The sequence below is a fragment of the Monodelphis domestica genome, chromosome 3, assembly GCF_027887165.1.
Source record: "Monodelphis domestica isolate mMonDom1 chromosome 3, mMonDom1.pri, whole genome shotgun sequence".
Lineage (NCBI taxonomy): Eukaryota > Metazoa > Chordata > Mammalia > Didelphimorphia > Didelphidae > Monodelphis > Monodelphis domestica.
Genome location: NC_077229.1, coordinates 61,100,902 through 61,121,407, shown reverse-complemented (window position 1 = coordinate 61,121,407; position 20,506 = coordinate 61,100,902). Strand labels below are relative to the sequence as shown.

The 20,506-nt window shown below is 36.2% G+C and overlaps 1 protein-coding gene across 1 annotated transcript in view; it reads right to left on the bottom strand.

Moving 5' to 3' along the window:
- ANKLE2 (ankyrin repeat and LEM domain containing 2) overlaps nucleotides 1-20,506 on the bottom strand; it is a 52,598-nt gene that overhangs the window by 8,951 nt on the left and 23,141 nt on the right. Inside the window, exons 7-10 of the mRNA XM_007489580.3 lie at nucleotides 12,862-12,928; nucleotides 4,510-4,688; nucleotides 3,354-3,460; nucleotides 1,096-1,289 (exon numbers count right to left, since the gene is read on the bottom strand). Coding sequence (XP_007489642.2) covers nucleotides 1,096-1,289; nucleotides 3,354-3,460; nucleotides 4,510-4,688; nucleotides 12,862-12,928 — 547 coding nt within the window. The remainder of the gene's footprint in view (nucleotides 1-1,095; nucleotides 1,290-3,353; nucleotides 3,461-4,509; nucleotides 4,689-12,861; nucleotides 12,929-20,506) is intronic.

Genomic DNA, 20,506 nt, shown 5'->3' with positions numbered 1-20,506 from the left:
CTAAATGACCTCTGCTAGAGTCCTATGAATTGCTGAATATGAGAGTTACCCAGAACTGAAGTCTCTACACTCACTTAATACAATAGTTTTAACTACAACAAATGAATGATTAAGGCCTACCTGTAAAGCTAGAACCTGGATGCAAAGAAAGGAGCCTGAATATGGGTAAAAGGACAGACCAGCAAATGTGCAGAAATAAAACATTTAAGAAACACATAAAAGAATAAAAACAGCAAAAATTATCTACAAAGCATATACTGTGGCCATTGGTCCTGACAGACTCTATGGGTCAGAGTTTTAAAAGTATTGCTAGTTGGGACAGCTGGGTAACTCAGTGAATTGAGAGCCAGACCTAGAGATAGGAGGTCCTAGTCTCTAATCTGGCCTCAGACATTTTCTAGCTGTGTGACCCTGGGAAAGTCATTTAACCCCCATTGGCTAGCCCTTACTACTCTTCTGCCTTAGAACCAATACCCAGTATTGATTCTCAGACAGAAGGTAATGGTTTAAAAAAAAAAAAAGAGTATAGCTAGTTGTGACTAATGCATGTCAGGGATGAAGATCCATAACTCATTTTGGGGTCAATCTTGATTTTTGACTATCATAAATAAAGGCAAGCTAGAGTTATATATATGGAATAAATTTGAACCTTTCAGTGGCAGGGGCAAAAAAAAAAGCCAAAAATGATCATGAAAGAAAGAAACTACAAAAAAACCAATGTTTGACTTATTAAAGGTATCATTCTTAGGGGGCAGTTAGGTGACTCAGTATATGATAGTCAGGATTAGAGATATGTGCAATTAGAATCTGTTATCCTAAAAACTATGATTCCCAGCAACCCCAATACTACAAGTATTATATTTTATAAAATTTATTAATAATCACTAGAAGTAAAGAAATAAAAGGGTAATTATCTAACAAAACAAAATGAAGTCACTAGTTTTTCTACCTGCTCAAAACCCCCAGCTGCCTAGTTCTAACTATTCTGTCTTCAATTGTAAGACAAAAGGGTTAAAAAAAAAATATTATGCTTGGTAGTTTGAGATATGGATAGCATTTTTTATAGCAATCAAACCATACAAATCTATTTCTCACCAGAAGTATTACAAATTTTAGATCTGTTGAGGGTTTCATTTTCTCCTGTTTCTTGAAGGCCTATTTTGCTCATTTCAAGTTGCCCCAGGTATTCTTCTAACTTTCGAAGGCCCTCCTGGGAAGATAGATCAACAAAACAGTCCAAGAATTCCCAGTATTCAACCCATGGATATCCCAGCTCATGGGCTAACTCCCTGTAATAAATAAAACAAAATGCATCAATTGTATAAGCATGAAAAACTTTTCACTTCAACTCCAAGTATTTATACTTTATGCATTTATAAAACCTCTTTCCATCTAATACTAGTACAGGAACAACACCAGGCAAACTTTATAAAAAGTTCCATATAGAGAGTTCATAAATTAGTGAAGAAACATATGAACAAAATAATCAAAGGAATAGGATTTTTGGTTAAAAAGATTACAGAGTAAAAATCTTCAAAAAATGGTACCCTTCCTCCATAGTTATGCAAAGCAATGTTTGGCTACTATTTTCATTTTTCAAGTAGTCCTTTTCAAAAAATGAGATTTTCATTCAATATTACAAGTTGGGAAAATGAAAATTTTAACCTTTCCTTGAATACCTTTCACATCCACAAGTAAATAAAGACTTGTCATATCATCATAAATTACTTGTCTTATATCTCTTATATTTTATATCCTAAAATATGTGTTAGGAATTTTTGCTTGATAAGACTGTCAATCCAATTTAATAATCAAACTCCACTGTTGTTCCTGTTCCTAAAAATGTAGTGCTTAAGTAGGACTGAATTTTTTAAAAGCTAGGAGATGAAACTTTATTATTCTTCACTTTGGAAGAAATGAACCAGTTTCAAATATTTGTATCCATGTACATGAATATGAGGAGCCTAATTAAATATACTGTCATGATCTTTCCTAAGAATGCTCCTCAGATGCCTCAAAAGGGTCATGAGTAGAGCTTGGGTTCTAGAAGGCCCTGCCAGTAAAGTGAGGGTCTGAACCAAGCTGGGAAGACTTCATTCATGGTCCTGATAGCAGTTTGCTAAGGACCAGCTCAGCTAAGCCCAGAAAGGCTCCCTATCAGAAGACTGGTAAACTGAAGATTGGCTTTTGCCTAAAGAGCCCCATCAACCTGACAAAAGTGTAGAACTGGTCCAGCAAGGTCTCTTAATTTTACTCCCAGAAATGGTGACATAATAGCAGAAGTCAATGAATACGGTTTTAAAGACCATCACTGAGTATTTGACAGTCAGTACTCAAGATGAAATCTCTGCCCAATGAATAGAGATATGCCATAGTATTTAAAGAATTGAAAAGATTCAGATTGGCAGTTCTGTCAGTCATCTAGCATCCAGATTGTAACCAAATAAAGAATACGATGAAGCCATGTTCCAGAGAATAACACTGTTAATTAGTGAGGACATGAAATAATCCCATTAACAAAGAATGGATTTTTCTCTAACTGAGAAGACCCTGAGAGATTCCACCCTCTTGCTTATAAAAGGAGTTGTGTCCTCCTTCTGACTGACCTAACAGTTCAACCCTGACAATTCCCATTTGTGGATAATTCAAAAGAAGAGGTGGGCTTAGAGACCTTAACATTCCTAGACATGTGGTTGGCCTAGCATACTTTCAAATGGGTCACAGTTCATCATAACTGATAAACCCTACTTAAAATCCCTTTTAAATCTTGTCATAAAACACTCTGACACTGGTCAAATCACTTAACTCCCACTGCATATCCCTTACCACTCTTCTGCCTTAGAACTGACATTTAGTATTGAATCTATTACAGAAGGTAAGAATCTAAACAAAAAAGGAGGCCAGCTGGTCATGTAGTAAGAAGGAACAAGCATAGAGGAGATATTCCAAGTTACAGAGGGGTTGTCTCAAGATAGAACACCCACCCTATTCAAATCATGATCTATGCACAAAAAAAAGGGAATTATTGTAGAGAATTTAAAAAGATCTATACTACAAATATAGGTCCAATGAAAAATTTAAAACTTGTAACTTAATATTTAAAAAGAAAATAAAAACTTTAAATATAAATTGACCACACACCCACCTTCAATTTTTATTTTACAATTACAAAATAGGGAAAAGATTACCTAAAATTTTTTACCACAGTTTAAAAAGCAAAATTCTTCAGATTGATCAATTAATATTAACCTGACTATAATAATTTTTGTTAAAATGAAAAGAAATGCTATAACTCGCCAATAGACATTATTGATCAATCTTATTCAATTATTTCAGCACAGCCTCTTGTATACCTTCCTACTCTTTCAACACCTCTTTCTGGATCTGATTTCCTGACATTATGAAAGAAGTCAGCTCTCTCTCGAGGTGGAGTCTTCCAACGTCTTCGAAAATCTTCTGCCTAAAAAAAAAATATTCAAGTATGATAACAATTTATTAGGCCAAGAAAATTTAAAAGTACAACTATTTTCTACAGAAAACGTATAAGCTCAGTTAGGTATAGGAATGTTTACCAACCTCCTTATGGTAAAAAATATCATGGATCCAAGGATCCCCTTAGTAGAGAGAAGATATAATCTCAGAAAGGCACTTGTTGGGGGAAGCTGGGTAGCTCAGTGGATTGAGAGCCAGGCCTAGAGATGGGAGGTCCTAGGTTCAAATCTGGCCTCAGACACTTCCCAGCTGTGTGACCCTGGGCAAGTCACTTGACCCCCATTGCCTAGCCCTTACCACTCTTCTGCCTTGGAGCCAATACACAGTAATGACTCCAAGACAGAAGGTGAGGGTTATTTAAAAAAAAAGAAAAAAGAAAAAAAGAAAGGCACTTGCTGTCCTGAGGAACAGCTACAAATTATGATCCTAATCTATTTGGGTAGGGGCTCCCTCTGAATTTTTAACTTTACTCTGGCCAAGATTAATTTACATAATTCTTCTAACCTAGTCATTCCACAACTCAAGTCCAGCTTTCTAAGTGTCCCTTCACCTTAAAGAAAGAAATATATAGCCACCAAATGATTCATTCCTAAATATTTCTGGTGGCCTAATATTCTGCCATCGGTCAGCTGCTTAAATAAAGAGATGAAGGGATCATTTTTATTCACTCACATTCTACAAAATTTTAGAGCTTTCCATGGGATTAGTACCTCCCCAATTGCATACAAAATAAGAAAACCAGTTATCAAAATGCATGATGTGTGGGGGAGGGGGGCATGAAGAGGGAGCGGGTAGAGGTTGCCCAATGGTTAGAGAACTAGGCCTAGAGATGGAAGGTCCTGGGTTCAAATCTGAATTCAGACACTTCCTAGCTGTGTGACTGTGGCCAAGTCACTTACCTCCAGTTGCTTAGCTCTTACTGTCCTTCTGTTTTAGAACTGATACTAAAACAGAAGGTAAGAAGGTGCTCAGGTCAAGAGAGAAGATTTAGTTTAAGACAGTTTCATGAATACCCACCTTAGATGGACTTAATGGTCCTGCAAAAGCTCTCACACTCAGAACAGGATCTTTGGGGCTACTTCCAAATCTAGATGTTGATACGTGAGGACGACCATCTCCCTGATCTGGAGACCATAGGTCACCAATTACAGGAGAGGAATTGTCCTCTGCCCTCAGGAGTGGAACATAATAATGACCTGAAGGAAAAATAGTATATTTTCATTTAAAATGGTCAGGTTACAATGCTCTAGTACTTTTTGGATTATTTCAAGCTATCATATTTGAGTATAATGATAAGCAATGAATATGATCTAACAAATGTTTATTTATCCATGATAAAAACTACTTCATTAAAAACATTTTCATGATGTCTCATGCCTAATGAAAACAAGCAATTACAAATAGAATTGCTCGTCTTTTTGTATTAGTATTATTTTTTATTTGTGTCTATCCTTCCCTCAACTAGCATGAATCAGCATGAGTCCTCAGGCCCAAGCTGCTCATTTCCTTTCCCCAACATCTGGGCCTGCTAGACCCAGATAAGGATCCTAGAAAAAGCCATCAGACTTTACTACTATGGGGAAAGAGTATGTGCTGTTACCCCTGGGCCCCCAACTCTTCCTGGAAGCTCAGGTAAACCAAGTTCCAACAATTTCCCCAACCTCCTTTCACTTCTTATATTCTCTCAATAAAGCCTGTTTGCTTTACTGACTTGTTTTGAGTTGCGTGTTTCCTGTATAGGACTACTATTAATTCCAATTATTTCCCAGGTCTAAGTTAAGACACAGTCACAATCAGAATCCTGAGTGGGAGCTTTTCTGTGAAAAAGGTAGGCACAGTCATTCAGTGACTACTAAGGCATTTAGAATATGAAACATTATTTTTAAAAATTAATTTTTGTTTTATTTTCTTTATTAATAGAATTTATTTACAAGCATCTTAGCCTCTCCTCCCTCCCCTCCTGACATTATATAAAGTATTATCTGGGAAACAGATATGTATATATAAATTGTTTTTCATTTTTCAGTGACATTCACAATTTGTTCTTAAGTATTAAATATGTAGCTATGTATAATGCTCTCTTAGTTTTACTCACTTCACTGTTCATTATCCTATGTAGTTCTTTCCAAGTTTTTAAAATTAGCCTGCTCACTGTGCCATTTCTTATGGCACAGTAGTATTCTATCATAATCATATATCACAATTGCTATGAATACTTTGATTCTTTTCCTTTTCCTAAAATCTCCTTGGGAAGCCAACCCAGCAATAATATTGCTGAATGTGAAGATATGCACAATTTTATACCTCTCTGGGTGTAATTTCAAATTGCTCTCCAAAGTGGTTGGATAAGTTCACAGTTTCATCAACAATGTATTAGTTATCCTCATTTTCCTACATCTCCTCCAACATTTTTTCATTTTGCCTTTTGGTCATTTTGGCCAATATTATGGGTATGAGATGATATCTCAGAAATGTTTTGGGTTGCAATAGTAATGATTTAGAGCATTTTTTTTTCATATACCTCTATATAGTTCTGATTTCTTGACCCCAAAATTGTCTGTTCATATATTATTTATTTATTTGGTTGGTTGGTTTTTGGAGGGACCCTTACATTCTGTCTCAGAATCAACACTGAGTATTGGTTCTAAGAAAGAAGAGTGGTAAGGGCTAGGCAATGGGAGTTAAATGACTTGCCCAGGGTCACACAGCTGGGAAGTGTCTGAGGCCAGATTTGAACCTAAGACCTCCCTCTCTAGGTCTGGCTCTCAATCTACTGAGCTACCCAGCTGCCCCCTGTTCATATTTTTTGCCCATTTATCAAATGGGAGATGGTTCTTAATTCTTATAAATTTGACCAACTTCTCTATATATTTTAGATAAAAGACGTCTGAGAGGCTGTTTATAAAACCTTCCCCACAATTTTCTGCTTTCCTTCTAATCTTGACAAGATTTTTATTTGTACAAAACTTTTCAATTTAATGTACTTGAAATTTTACATTTTACCTCTCACAATACTCTCCACCCATAAATCTAACAGACACTATCTATGTTCTTCTAAATTACTTATATCTCCTTTTATGTCTAGAACATGTATCCATTTTAATCTTAGTGAAAGGTTTATATATATATATATATATATATATATATATATATATATATACCTGGTTTCTGCCAAACTACTTTCCAGTTGTTTCAATAATTTTTGCCAAATACTGATTTCTTATCCCCAAAACCTGGATGTATGCTTTTGCCAATTGCAAGGTCACTATAATCTTTTACTACTATTTGTTATATGTCTGTTCTGTTCCAATGATATACCTTTCTATTTCTTAGTTAATACCAGATAGTTCTGATAACTACTTGGCTTTATAATATATTATTAAATCTGGTATTGAGAGTCCCTTCCTTTACATTCCTCCCTGCCATTAATTCTTTTGATATTCTTGATCTTTTGTTTGTCCAAATCAATTTTTTTATTTTTTCTAGTTCAATAAAATGTTTTGGGGGTAATTTAATTGGAATGACACTGAATAAGTAGATTAGTTTAGGTAGGATTGTAATATTTTATAATTATGTTCATGTAGTTCTTGGGTTTGTTTTGGCAGGTAGATTCTCAGGCATTTTATTCTATGGTTATTTTAAATGGAGATCTTTTCTTGAAGGACCTTGATAGTAATGTATAAAAATGCTTATGATTGATTTATGTGGATTTATTTTATATCCTGCTACTTTACTAAAATTATTGATCTTTCATTTTCCACATGTACCATTATGTTGTCTGAATAGTTTTATTATCCCTTTGCCTATTCTGATTCCTTAAAATTTCTTTTTCTTCTCTTACTGCTATTTCTAGCATTTGTAATACTATGTTAAAATAATATTGGTGATAATGGGCAACTTTATTTCACTCCTGATCTTACTGAGAAGGCTTCTAGCTTCTCCCCATTACAGATATTTGATGATGATTTTAGGTTGATATTTCATAACATTTTAAGAAAAAAATCCATTTATGACTATGCTTTTCAGTGTTTGTTTTTTAACAGGAATGAGATCAAAAGCTTTTTCTGCATTTATTGAAACAATATAGTTTTTATTACTTTTGTTATTACTATAATGAATTATGTTTATAGTTTCTTCATAGTAAAACCATCTTTGCATTCCTATTTGGTCATGATCATTGTGATATATTGTTGTAGTCTCCTCAGTATTTTATTTAGAATTTCTGCATCCATATTCATGAATAAACTTGGATGATAATTTTCCTTCTCTCTTTTGGTTTTTCTTGGTTTAAATATCAACACCATATTTTCTGGTAAAAGGATTTGGGTAAAACTCCTTCTTTACCTATTATTTAAAATTTTTATTTAATAATGAAATTAGTTGATGCTTAAATGTTTGTAGAATTAACTTATAAATCTGATGCCTTTTTTTCAGGAAGTTTATTTATGACCTGTTCAATTTCTTTTTCTAAAATAGGTTTACTTAAAAATTCTATTACCTCCTCTTAAAAATAAGTATTCTTCTGTTTCACTTACATTGTTAAATCTGTTTGCATATAATTGAGCTAGATAACCCCTAATACTTGCTTTAATTTTATCTTCATTGGTGGGTACTCTCACCCTTTTCATCTTTAATTTTTTTTTTTAATCATAATAACCAATGTTTGTCTCTTTTGTTGATTTTTTCATAAAACTCACTCCTAGATTTATTAATTCAATGGTTAATTATTTATTAATTCAATGGTTATATTCAATTTTATTGATCTCATCTGATTTTTATGATTTCTAATTTGGTGTTTAGTTAGGGATTTTAAAATTTGTCCTTTTTCTAGTGTTTTTTTTTTTAAACCCTTACCTTCCATCTTGGAGTCAATACTATGTATTGGCTCCAAGGCAGAAGAGTGATAAGGGCTAGGCAATGGGGGTCAAGTGACTTGCCCAGGGTCACAAAGCTAGGAAGTGTGTAAAATTGAGATTTGAACTCTGGACTTCAATCCCCACAAGCCCTTGCTCCACTTCCCCAAAATGCTTTGTAATCCCACGGAATTCTGAGGTGGGCGAGATCGAGAAGGTATTTAAGCTGATTACAAAGGCTTTTGAGGTCTCTTTTTGGACTTCCGTTTTGGAGCAGACGTGGCTCTTTCCATAATGTAGGTGAGGTCTTATCTAGGCCTCTGGCCTAGGCACGTTTTCCTTATCCTGTATTTTCTTTAATCCTTAATCTTTAATAAACCTCTAAAAAAATAATACTCCTTGCAGAGAGAAACTAATTTCTACCTGCCTCAGTCTCCCCTAAATTTTAACTGTTACACAAGTGTCTGAAGCCAGATTTAAACCTAGGACCTCCCGTCTCTAGGGCTAGCTCTCAATCCACTGAGCTATCCAGCTGCCCCCCTTTTTCTAATTTTTTAAGAATTGTATTTCCAATTCTATTGATTTATTGATTGGATCAATATTGATCTATTCTTAATTTTATTAATATAAGCATTCAAAAATATAAATTCCCTAATTACTCTTTTTGTTGTATCCCATAGGTTTTGGTATGTTGTCTCATAATTATTATTCTCTTTAGTGAAATTACTTATTATTCCTATGATTTGTTCTTTAGCCCATTCCTTAAGATTAAGTTAATAACCAAATTAGTTTTAATTTTTGTTTCCATAGTCCTTTATTATGCATAGTTTTAATTGCATTAAGGTCTGAGAAGGATGCATTTAATATTTTGGCTTTTCTACATTCAACTATAATGTTTTGGGCCCTACAATATAGTCAATTTTTGTACAGGTACTACATACCACTATAAAGGTATATTTGTGTTGCCATTCAATTCTATTCAGATAATATCACATTTAAATGATTTTATTCATCACCTTGAGTTTTTTCTTAATTATTTTTTGCTTAAATATATCTAGTTCTGAGAGGGGAAAATTGAACTCTCCTACTATTATTGTTTTATTATCTATTCCTATCTGTGACTCATTTAGTTTTTCGTTTAAAAAATTTACTTTGGGGGCAGCTGGGTGGCTCTGTGGATTAAGAGCCAGGCCTAGAGACAAGAGGTCCTAGGTTCTAATCTGACCTCAGACATTTCCTAACAGTGTGACTCTGGGTAAGTCACTTAACCCCCACTGCCTAGCCCTTACTACTTTTCTGCCTTGGAACCAATATATAGCATTGATTCTAAAATGGAAGGTAATGGTTTAAAAAAAATTCCTTTAAAAATATAACATTTGGAGCATTAGGCTAAATATTGATAATTATTCATTATCTATAATACTTTTAAACATAATATAGCTTCTTTGTTTTATCTCTTTTGATCATATTTACTAAATTTAGCTTAACTTTTTAAGAGATAATGATTTTTTTCTTTGTTATCAGCTGATGCATAGTATATTCTGCTTTAGTGCTTTATTTTTACTCTACATATGTCTCTCATTTTAAAATACATTTCTTGTAAATAACATATTGTTGGCTTTGGGTTTTTGATCCATTCTGGTATACTTTTTTTTTTTTAAGGGTGAATTCAGCCCATTCACATTGAAAGTCATAATTACTAGTTATGTTATTTCCCTCCATTCTGTTTTTCCTCCTCTCCCTTTTTTAGTCACATCTCTCCTCAGACATCCAATTTCTCCTGGTCCACTCTCTCTCCAATTTGCTATTCTTCTCTCCCTTGTTCTCCTAGTTCTAAATTGGCCCATACTTCAAAAGATCCCTCCCTTGTCCCTTCCCCCATACTCTTAGTTCTTATTCTATTCACCTTTCCAAAGGCCCCTTTCTTATCCCTCCAATAATTCTATTTCTTGATATGAGTTCAATACTAAAAATCTCTCCCTTCTCTTGTCCTAAGAGTTCCTTCCTTATCCCCTCATGTTACCCCTCTATTTCTTGACAGGTTCTTCCTTCTAGGGATCCCTCCCTTTTCTTATCTCTTTGATTTCTTTCCTTTTAATCTACCCTCCTGAATTTTCGTTCAATGAAGGGACTCTTACTTCCTCCTCTCTCCTATGCCCTTTTCCCTCTTGCTTCTCTGTCCATTAAGAAAACCCTTTATACTTCTAGTTGTATATGTTGCTTCCTCTTTAACCCAGATGTGATGAGAGTAGGGTTCTAGTACTAACAGCCCTCCCTTCTCTTCTCTGTGATGGTTCTTCCACTTATCCTTCTTTTATATGAAATCATTGTTCCATTTTACCTCTTCTGCTCTATTTTATTTTTTTTGTTGTTGTTGATTCCATTATATTCAACTCGATCTCAAGTCTTTTATATACATATATTCTTTCAAAGCACCCAGAAAATTATGTCATTTTAAGGGTAATAGAAGACATTTTACCATACATGAAGTAAACAGTTTAACCTTTGGGGTGGCTTATAATTGGTTTTACATATTTACCTTCTATGTTTCTTATACATCAAATTTTCTAATGAGTTCTGAGTTTTCCTCAAGATATTTAAAACTCCTTTGGCTCATTAAATATATTTTTTCTTTATATAATTATGCTTAGCTTTGCTGGGTATGTTAATTCTTGGTTATAAACCTAGTTCCTTTGTTCTGTAAAAATGGAGACTTGAATCCAGGACTTCAATCCCCAGAAGTCCTTGCTCCACTTCCCCAGAATGCCTTGTAACCTCACCTGGGTCCAGAGCGAGATGGGGTATTTAATCTGGTTGTAAAAAGGCTCTGCCTTTTTTCCTACTTCCACTTGGGAGCAGACGCGACTCTCCACCTAGCAGGCAAGATGTGAGTGGTCGTGAATAGGCTCTTTGGGCCTAGACACGTGCCTCTCTTACTTGTATTTTCTTTATATTTTAATCTTCAATAAACCTCTAAAAATATAATACTCCTTGCAGAGAGAAACTAATTTCTACCCTGCCTCAGTTCCCCTAAATTTTAATCTTTATAGTTCTTCTCCCATACTCTTTCAGGTTCCATGTCCATCATTCTTTTAATGTTTCTGAAGCTCGTTAAGTCTTGTATTAATCTGACTATAGCTCCACAATTTAAAGTGTTTTTTTTTTCTTGTTGCTTGTATTTTCTCATTAACCTGGGATCTATGGAACTTATCAATAATGTTCCTGTACATTTTCATCTTGGGGTCTCTCTTTGGGGTGGTGACAGATAAATTCTTTCAATTTCTATTTTATTTTCTAGTTTTAGAATTTCTGGGTAGTTTTCCTTGATTTCTTGGAGTATGGTATCTAAACTTTTTTTTTGGTCACAACTTTTAAGGAGTCTGACAATTCTTAAAATTTCTACTTGATCTAATTTCCAGGTCGGTTGTTTCTGTGATGACATTTCAAACTCTTTTATTATTTCATTCTTTTGATTTTACTTTGTTAATTCTTGTTGCCTTAGGAAATCGTTAGCTTCCCCTTATACAATTCTAGTTCTTCAAGAATTACTTTCTTCCCTAAATTTCTGGATCTCTTTTTCCATTTGGGGAATCTTTCAAAATTTTCTTGGTTTTCTTGCATTGCTTTTTTTCCCTCCTAATTTTTCCTCAACCTCTCATGTGATTTTTAATGTTTTTTTCTAACAGCAATTCCAAAATCTCTTTGAACTTATGACCTTTATCATTTTTCTCTGCTGTTTTAGAAGTAGGTGTTTTTACTTCACTGTCCTCTCATTTTGAATCCAGGTCTCCCCTGTCCACATAATAGCTATCAATATTTGGGATATTTCTCTTTTGTTTATTCATTTGGTGGGGAGGGAAGAGAAGGTTTAGAGTCAGGTCACTAGGCTTAATTATTAGCTTTATGTTAGAGCCCCAGGGTTTCTAGGGTTTGGGGGACACTGCCTCAGGTTTCAGAATTCTTTTTATGTTTATTATTTCCTGAGCCCTATATTGTTCCTCCAATTTATAAAATCCAGGGTCAAGTGTAATCCCTGGTCCCCTAGGCTCAAGTCCTAGTCTGTAAATGGCCTTGGGTATACCAACCAGAGCCCCCCAGCAGTTCTGCTACTTCAAGCAGATAACTCATCTCCCCACTGAGGTGACAGTCAGGAACTCCACTCTCTTAGGGGTGACCACAGGAACAAGGATCTAGCCCCTCAGCAACCACACATGCCAGTATGTGCTCCTCCTTACTCTGTCATAAATTCTATCAAGCTGGAAGAGTTTCAAGTATGGAACCAGCAATAGGTCACAATACTGGACTATGAGTGGTGGACTTTAGGGAAGCCACTTAGCTCAAGGCAGGTTTCATTCCTATCCCCAGTAAACAAGGTGAGCTAGATGGTTTCCAAAGTACCTTTTAATTCTAAAATTCTATGACTCTTGTCTGTGACATTCACCTGCTTCAATGCAGGAGTATAAATACCGGTTCTCCCAAACACAATGATTTCAACTCCATGGGTCAAGTTACCTACCTTTTAAATATTCTCTAATTCGCTCCTTCAGTTCTACAGATTTGTTTTTACTTCTTTCACAAATTACCTGTTGAAATAAAGAGAAATAAACAGAAACTTAAATTCATTTCATTTTTTTTCTTTTTGGAGCATGAAATTGCTAAAGATCCATAATTCTGGCAACATATTTTGTTAACAGACATTAGGAAATTGATTTCAGGATTTTCAAACATTATTTCCCCTCAATAAACTATGTTAATTAATGCTTCAGATTAAGTCCCATTTCTTTTTCTCCAACTTTAAATAATTTCCCTCCATACCACCTCCCTTGCTTCTACATCTGTCATTGTTACTAGCATTTATAAAGTGTTTTATGGTCTGAAAAGAACTTTATAATATTATATATCATTTGATTCACACAACAACATTGGGAGCCAAATGCTATTTATTATTTACCCCCACTTTACAAAGGAAGAAATTGAGACAGACAATAGTGAAGTGACTTGTCGAAGGTCATACAGTGTGAACCTTAAAAATTCTCAGACTCTACTTCTGAAGGTTTTGGTTAAGACCATTCCCCATTTCGGCAGTGAAGGTACTTGACCAGGAATGTGGGAACTCTACTCCACCCCTACTTAAGCATACTTTAAGGGAAGATAAAGTTGTAAACTCTTTGCTGAATAATGAAAAGTACTTAAACCCATACTTATAATAAGGCAAAAAGTTCTTAAGCTGTGCCTATTTTTAGAACTAATACAAAAGGGTGCTAAGTACCTATAAAGGTCAGGCAACTTGTGAACTTGCAAAAGGCAAAGAGATGAGAACTTACTCAGGCGTGAATTACTCAAAAGTTTGGACTTCTTAGGTGTGAATTCAGAATGGGCTGTCCTTTGAAAAACATCTACTGTGATTGATAGATGTAAGAACTTAGGGGAGGTGACATAGGAGAAAATTCCCTTTAAAAAGGAGCTCAGATAGAGCTGGAGAGACATTCACATTCAGTTTCAGATTCAGGATTGAGCTGATGGAGTCAGCAGAGATGGAGCTGGCCTGGTGTCTCTGAACACTAGAATCTTGCTTGGACAGATCTTGTGGTGAGTGATTAAGGACTGACTGATCTTTCTCTTAGGGCTTAGGCCTGGGTTGGCCAGGGCCGGCCTATCCTTTTCTCATTATTTCCTTTTTTCTCTCTTTCTTTAATTCCTCATTTGTATTAATTAAAATCTCTATAAAACCCAGTTGACTTGGGTATATTTCATAATTGGGAATAATTCCCTGGCGACCACCTTATATTTGATTTAAAACAAGACACTGTCTTGAAACCATATTTTCTGTGGTCGCAATTTACTCATCCACTCTTTTATCTGCAACAATTTATGTCTTCCACTATTTTAATTGTTACAACAGCTAGGATGTGTCTGAGGCAGGATTTTAACTTAGATCTTCCTGAGGAAGCTAGGTAGCACACTGGGTAGAAAACTAAGCTTGTGTGGGAAGTGGTGCTCAACCTGAACTCAGAAATTAATCAGGGATTCTAAAAGGTAGAGGTAAGATAAAGGTGAATCAAAGACAGACTGGAAAAACCTTGGAGGAAGGATACATGAAGGACCAGCAAGGAATCCAGTCTGGCCATCAGAGTATATATAACAGAGAGTAATCATAATAAAGTCTAAAAACAGACTGAATAAAATATTCCACTGGATACTTCTGATATCATTGATAGTCTCTCCAATAATAATGATCATAGCCTATTCACACATAGGTTTGTCAAAGCGAGTGAAACCAGCATATGAAGTTTTCCTCTCCTGACAACAAAAGGACATATGTAGAATATTCTCCCTGCTCCCTGACATATTCCCTGCTGCTTCAAACATGCTTGTGTCTCTTCCATCCTCAAAAAAGCCTCACTTGATCCCCCCATCCCTGCTATCATCCTACATTTCTTCTGCTCTTTGTAGCTAAACTCCTTGAAAGGGCCATCTACAATAGGAGCCTCCACTTTCTCCCCTCTCACACCATTCTTAACCCCTTACATGCTGGCTTCCCACCTCATCATGCCACTGAAATAACTTTCTTCAAAGTTACAACTTCTTATTTGCCAAACCCAATGATCTTTTCTCAAATCTCATCCTTCTTGACCTCTCTGCAAATTCTGACACTGCTGATCACATCTTCTCCTTGATGGCTGTCCCCAACCCTTACAGACACACACAAGCACGCATGTGTACACACACAATGCTAATACTGCTGCATCCAAGCCTCCAAGAAAAATATTAATTGCTCCCAAGCCCAAAAAGAATTAAAGGTAGAGTTATAAAAATTTCAAAAACCAGAGAGCTAGGAAAAAAACAGAAAAAGAATGACAGTGATATAGGAAAATAATGAAAAAAGAGTAAATAGCTTGGTAAAGGAGCACAAAAACACTGAAGAAATTAATACCTAAAAAACCAAACAGAATAGGTCAATGGTTAAAAGAGGCACAAAAAAAATCTAAACAGAAAAAATTCATAAAAAGCAGAAATGGTCAGATGGAAAAAGATATACAAAAATACACTGAAGAAAGACTTCTTGAAAAACAGAATTGGCCCTTTGGAAAAAGAGGTACAAAAATTCACTGAGGAAAATAATCTTTACATAGTAGAATTGGTCAAATGGACAAGGAGATACAAAAGCTCACTGAAGAAAATCATGCCTTAAAAATGAGAATTGAGTGAGTAGAAGAAGAAAATATGAAATATCTCATAGAAAAAATAACTGACCTGGAAAATAAATGCAGGAGAGATTATTTAAGAATTATTGGACTGGGGGAAGCTGGGTGGTTCAGTGGATTGAAAGTCAGGCCTAGAGACGGGAGGTCCTAGGTTCAAATCTGGCCTCAGCCACTTCCTAGCTGTGTGACCCTGGGCAAGTCACTTGACCCCCATTGCCTAGCCCTTACCACTCTTCTGCCTTGGAACCAATACACAGTATTGATTCCAAGACAGAAGGTAAGGGTTTAAAATAAAAAAAAAAAAAGAATTATTGGACTACCTGAAAGCTATGATCAAAAAAGAGCTCAGATACCATCAAAGAAAATCTGTCTGATATTTTAGAACCAGAGGACAAAATAGAAATTGAAAAAATTCACCAAGCATCTAAAAGTTATCTAAAGGATAACTCCCAGGAATTACAGCCAAATCCCAAAACTCCAAGATCAAAGCAAAAATATCGCAAGCAGCCAAAACAAACAAAACAACAACAACAACAACAACCAAACAAAAAACGCACAACCCAACAACAATCAAATTTCATGGAGCACAGTCAGAATAATACAGGACATAGCTTCTACATTAACAGATTAGAAAGCCTGGAATATGATGTTCTAGAGGGCAAAGGAGTTAGGACTTCAACCAAGAATCACTTACCTAATAAAACTGAGCATAATCCTTTAGGGGATAAACTGTATAAACTGTAGGGGATAATCAATTAAATAGAAGACTTTCAAACATTCCTGATGAAAAGACCAGAGCTGAATAGAAAACTTGACTCTTAACTATAAGAAGACTCAAGAGAATCATAAAAAGGTAAATAGGAAAGAGAAATCAAAAGACATTCAAGAAGATTAAACTGTATATCCCTACATGGGAAAATGAGTCTTGTAATGACAAAGGACTTTGCCATTATTAGGGTAGTTAGGAGTATACATAGACAAGAGGGCAAGGATGCAAGTTGAATAATAATGGGATGATATAAAAAATTAAAATAAAGGCATGAGAAAGAGGAATACATTGGGAGGAGGGGAAAGGGAAAAATAGAACAGGGTAAATTACTGCATATAAAAGGGTCTTGAAAGAATGTTCACAGAGGAGAGGACTATGGAGAGGACAGCATGTGAACCTTACTCTCATCAGAATTGGCTCAATGAAGAAATCTATCTTACCCTACAGGAAATAGGAGAGGAAGGAAGGATGGGGCTAATAGAAAAGAGGATAAATTGGGGGAGAGGAGGTCAGAAACTAAATAGGGATAAATAGAACAGAAAGTAATACACAGTTCATCATAATTGTCCAAAAGTTTTTGTTGTTTTTTTTAAACCCTTACTTTCCATCTTTGGAGTCAATACTGTGTATTGGCTCCAAGGCAGAAGAGTGGTAAGAGCTAGGCAACGGGGGTTAAGTGACCTGCCCAGGGTCACACAGCTGGGAAGTGTCTGAGGCCAGATTTGAACCTAGGACCTCCTGTCTCTAGGCCTGGCTCTCAATCCACTGAGCCACCCAGATACCCCTGCAAAAGTCTCTTTATTAAGTCTTAGAGATGACTCTCAAATACATAAAGTAGTTGAATACCTAAGAATAAAAGGCATTCCCCCACTGATAAATGGTGAAAGGATACGAACTGACAGTTTTCAAAGTAATTAAAACTCTCTGTAAATGCCTCTAATGCAAAAACAATTCTAAATCACTATTAGAGAAATGCAAATTTAAACAACTCTGAGGTACCACCCCATCCATACCTATCAGATTGACTATTATATCAGAAAAGAAAATAAGAAAACCTGTAGAAGGAAAAGCTGGGACATGAATGCACTGTTGGGGGAGTTATGAATTGGTTTAATTATTCAGGATAATAATTTAGATCCATGCCCAAAGTTTATATACCCTTTGACCCAATAATACCATTACTAGGTTTGTAAAAGAGATTAAAAAAGGGGGAGAGGGGGAAGTATCTATATGTGCAAAAACATTTAAAGCAGCTCTTTTTAGTTTAGCAAAGATTTGGAAAGTGAGGGGCTACCCATCAATTGGGGAATGGCAAGTAAATTATATTATGTGATTCTCATGAAACACTATTATGTTTTAAGAAACGACAAGCAAAAGGAATTTTTTTTAGCAAAGAAACTAAATTTTCATCTTAACAGCATGATGCCTTGTTCTGAGAGTAACTCAAAGAGAACGAGACGCCGCATAAAGCATTATGTGGCTGCACAATGGAAGCCATCAGCATGGTGAGTGGCGATCTAGGGGAGGGGATTCCACACTGTGTATACTGCTGTCCAGTATAGTGGTGGCTGTGATGGGCCTGTGCAAGGTATGACAGGCCCATCACAGCCAGTGCTGCAGCCTCTGCTATCCCAGACAGCGATATACAGTGTCACAGGCCCAGCACCACCTCCAGTACTGTATACAGGCATCGATGGCCTGTGACATCAGTGGTGGGCTTCTACTGTGAGAAGCCCTCCATTGCCACTGAGTATTTTATAAGACACCTCCTGGGTTTTTTTGGTCAAATTAACATAAGATAGTATCTTATTTTCGGGGAAACATGGTAGTACAATGGCCCCCATACTCCCCCAGATGCACAACATAATCTAGGGGAGTATGGGGGCCATTGTAGTGTGTAGTAATGTGGGTATAGGGGCCATTATGTTGTGCATCTAGGAGAGTATGGTTGCCACTGTACTATGTGGAGGAAGTGAGGCATTTCGTATTACAATCTATAATTACAGATCCATAAATGCGGTCCGCAAGAGGACGAAATACACTAGTGTCGTTCCATTTTTCTTGCCGTGGCCATTAGATCAGCTTCTTATGTGATTTCACAGATCACAGTGTGGTTAACACAGGGTAGTGTGAACTGGAAAGGTGGTGGAGGAACCGGCTCTGTAATCATGCCGGTTCTCACACCGCACCAGTGTGAGACTGAGGTAAAAGTGGAGTTCTACCAATATGGCTGCTGGTTAGGCTGAAATGATGTGGACTTGGAAGGCTGAATTGATGGACACAGATCAGACTGCATTGATAGGCAGTGCAGTCTGTATGCCTCTGTGTGGGCAAAATTATTATTGTTGTATTGTTTTTGTAGGGCTATATTTGGTATTTTAATAATAGCAATTTGGAATCCCTAGGAAACAATGACGTCAAGAAAGAGAAAAATTGTGTCAGAGAATAGGATATTCAAAGAACAGTGGACTTATGATTACTTTTTCATGCAGTACAAGGAAAGAGTTGTGTGTTTGATATGCCAGAATATAGTGTCTGTATTCAAAGAATACCATTTGCGTCGACACTATCAAACTCAACATAAATATAAATATAAAGATGATTTTTGTTCAGAGATGTGAGAAAAGATAAAATATGAAAAATACATCAACAACTCAGAAAAATATTTTTGTGAAGCAGAAGCAGCTAAATATTTCATCACTGCAAGCAAGTTTTCAAGTTGCCAAGCTAATAGCGTGCACTGGCAGACTGTTTGTGGAGAGAGAATTTGTTAAAGAGTGCCTTCTTTCTGTTGCCAAAGAGATGTGTCCAGAAAAAGCAGACTTATTTTGTACAGTTAGTCTTTCAGGATCTAAAATTACACAAAGGATTGAAGAAATGGAAGACAATTTGCATCAGCATTTGCAAAAACTCCCCAAGAAAACTTTCCTATTTTTCCTTGGCACTCGATGAGAGCAATGATGTTAATGATTCTACACAACTTCTAATTTTTATTCATGGGATGAATGACAATTTCAAAGTCACAGAAGAGCTTGCTGCACTGCAAACTGTGAAGGATTTGGAGCTGGACTGGGCTAGACAGTGTGACAACTGATGGTGCTCCTAGCATGGTGGGGTCTAAGAAAGGAATAATTGCTCACAATAACCAAGAGATGGACAAACGTAACTATTCCCATCCAATAGCCATACACTGCCTCATCCACCAACAAACACTGCTATGTAGTAAATCACTGAAGTGGGGCTCTGTTATGAAAATTGTGGTATCGTGTGTTAACCTCATTAGAGCTAATGCACTAAACCACAGACAATTTCAGGAATTTCTGTCTGAGCTAAATGTTGCCTATGAAGATGTTCTGTACCACATAGAAGTCCGTTGGCTGAATCGAGGGAGTTGAGACATTTCTATGACTTACTTCCACAGATTACAGCTTTTATACTTTCAAAAAACAAAGACGTACCAAAGCTCAATGATGCAGAATGAAAATGGCACCTCGACTTTCTGAAAGATGTAACAGAGCTACTCAACAGTTTCAATGTGCAACTTCAAGGAAAAGGGAAGCTCATCTGTGATATGCAAACACATGTGAAAGCATTTGAAGTAAAATTAGGCCTCCTTATCAAACAATCAAAGTCACAGAAGAGCTTGCTGCACTGCAAAGCATCAAAGGAGCAACTATAGGAATCCCTGCCGTAGAGGACCAGTTCTAGAGTTCTAAAGGGGAAGACAACATACAAAAGGAGGCAACAAAAAAAAGGGGGGGGGGGGAGTAGGGAAGTCACCACAGGAAGGTATCTTGTCCCTGGAGTTAAAACTAGGCAGAGGAGCAGATGCAAAGGGAAATAGGGTGTGACTCTTGTTTCTGCCCTCTAAAATAGGGAGGAGTTTGGTATTGGATTCTCCAGCCCTGAAATCAATCCCTGGTGCGAGGTGGCTGAGGGAGGGATTTAAGTCAGCAGCATGATGCTAAGCTTAGAAATTATGAACTCATCCTGGGAGGGGCTTCTTCTTTCATAGAGTTGTGAAGCAGAGGCAAAGTAGAGCAAACTACTCCACATTTATACAGAATAAATTACTCACAATACACTTAGTACATATCTTGTTTGTGCAGTTGTTTGCTTGCCATCTCCTCCATTTAGATAGTTTATAGTCGTTCTTTGTGTGATGGCAAAGAATTGGAAACTAAAGA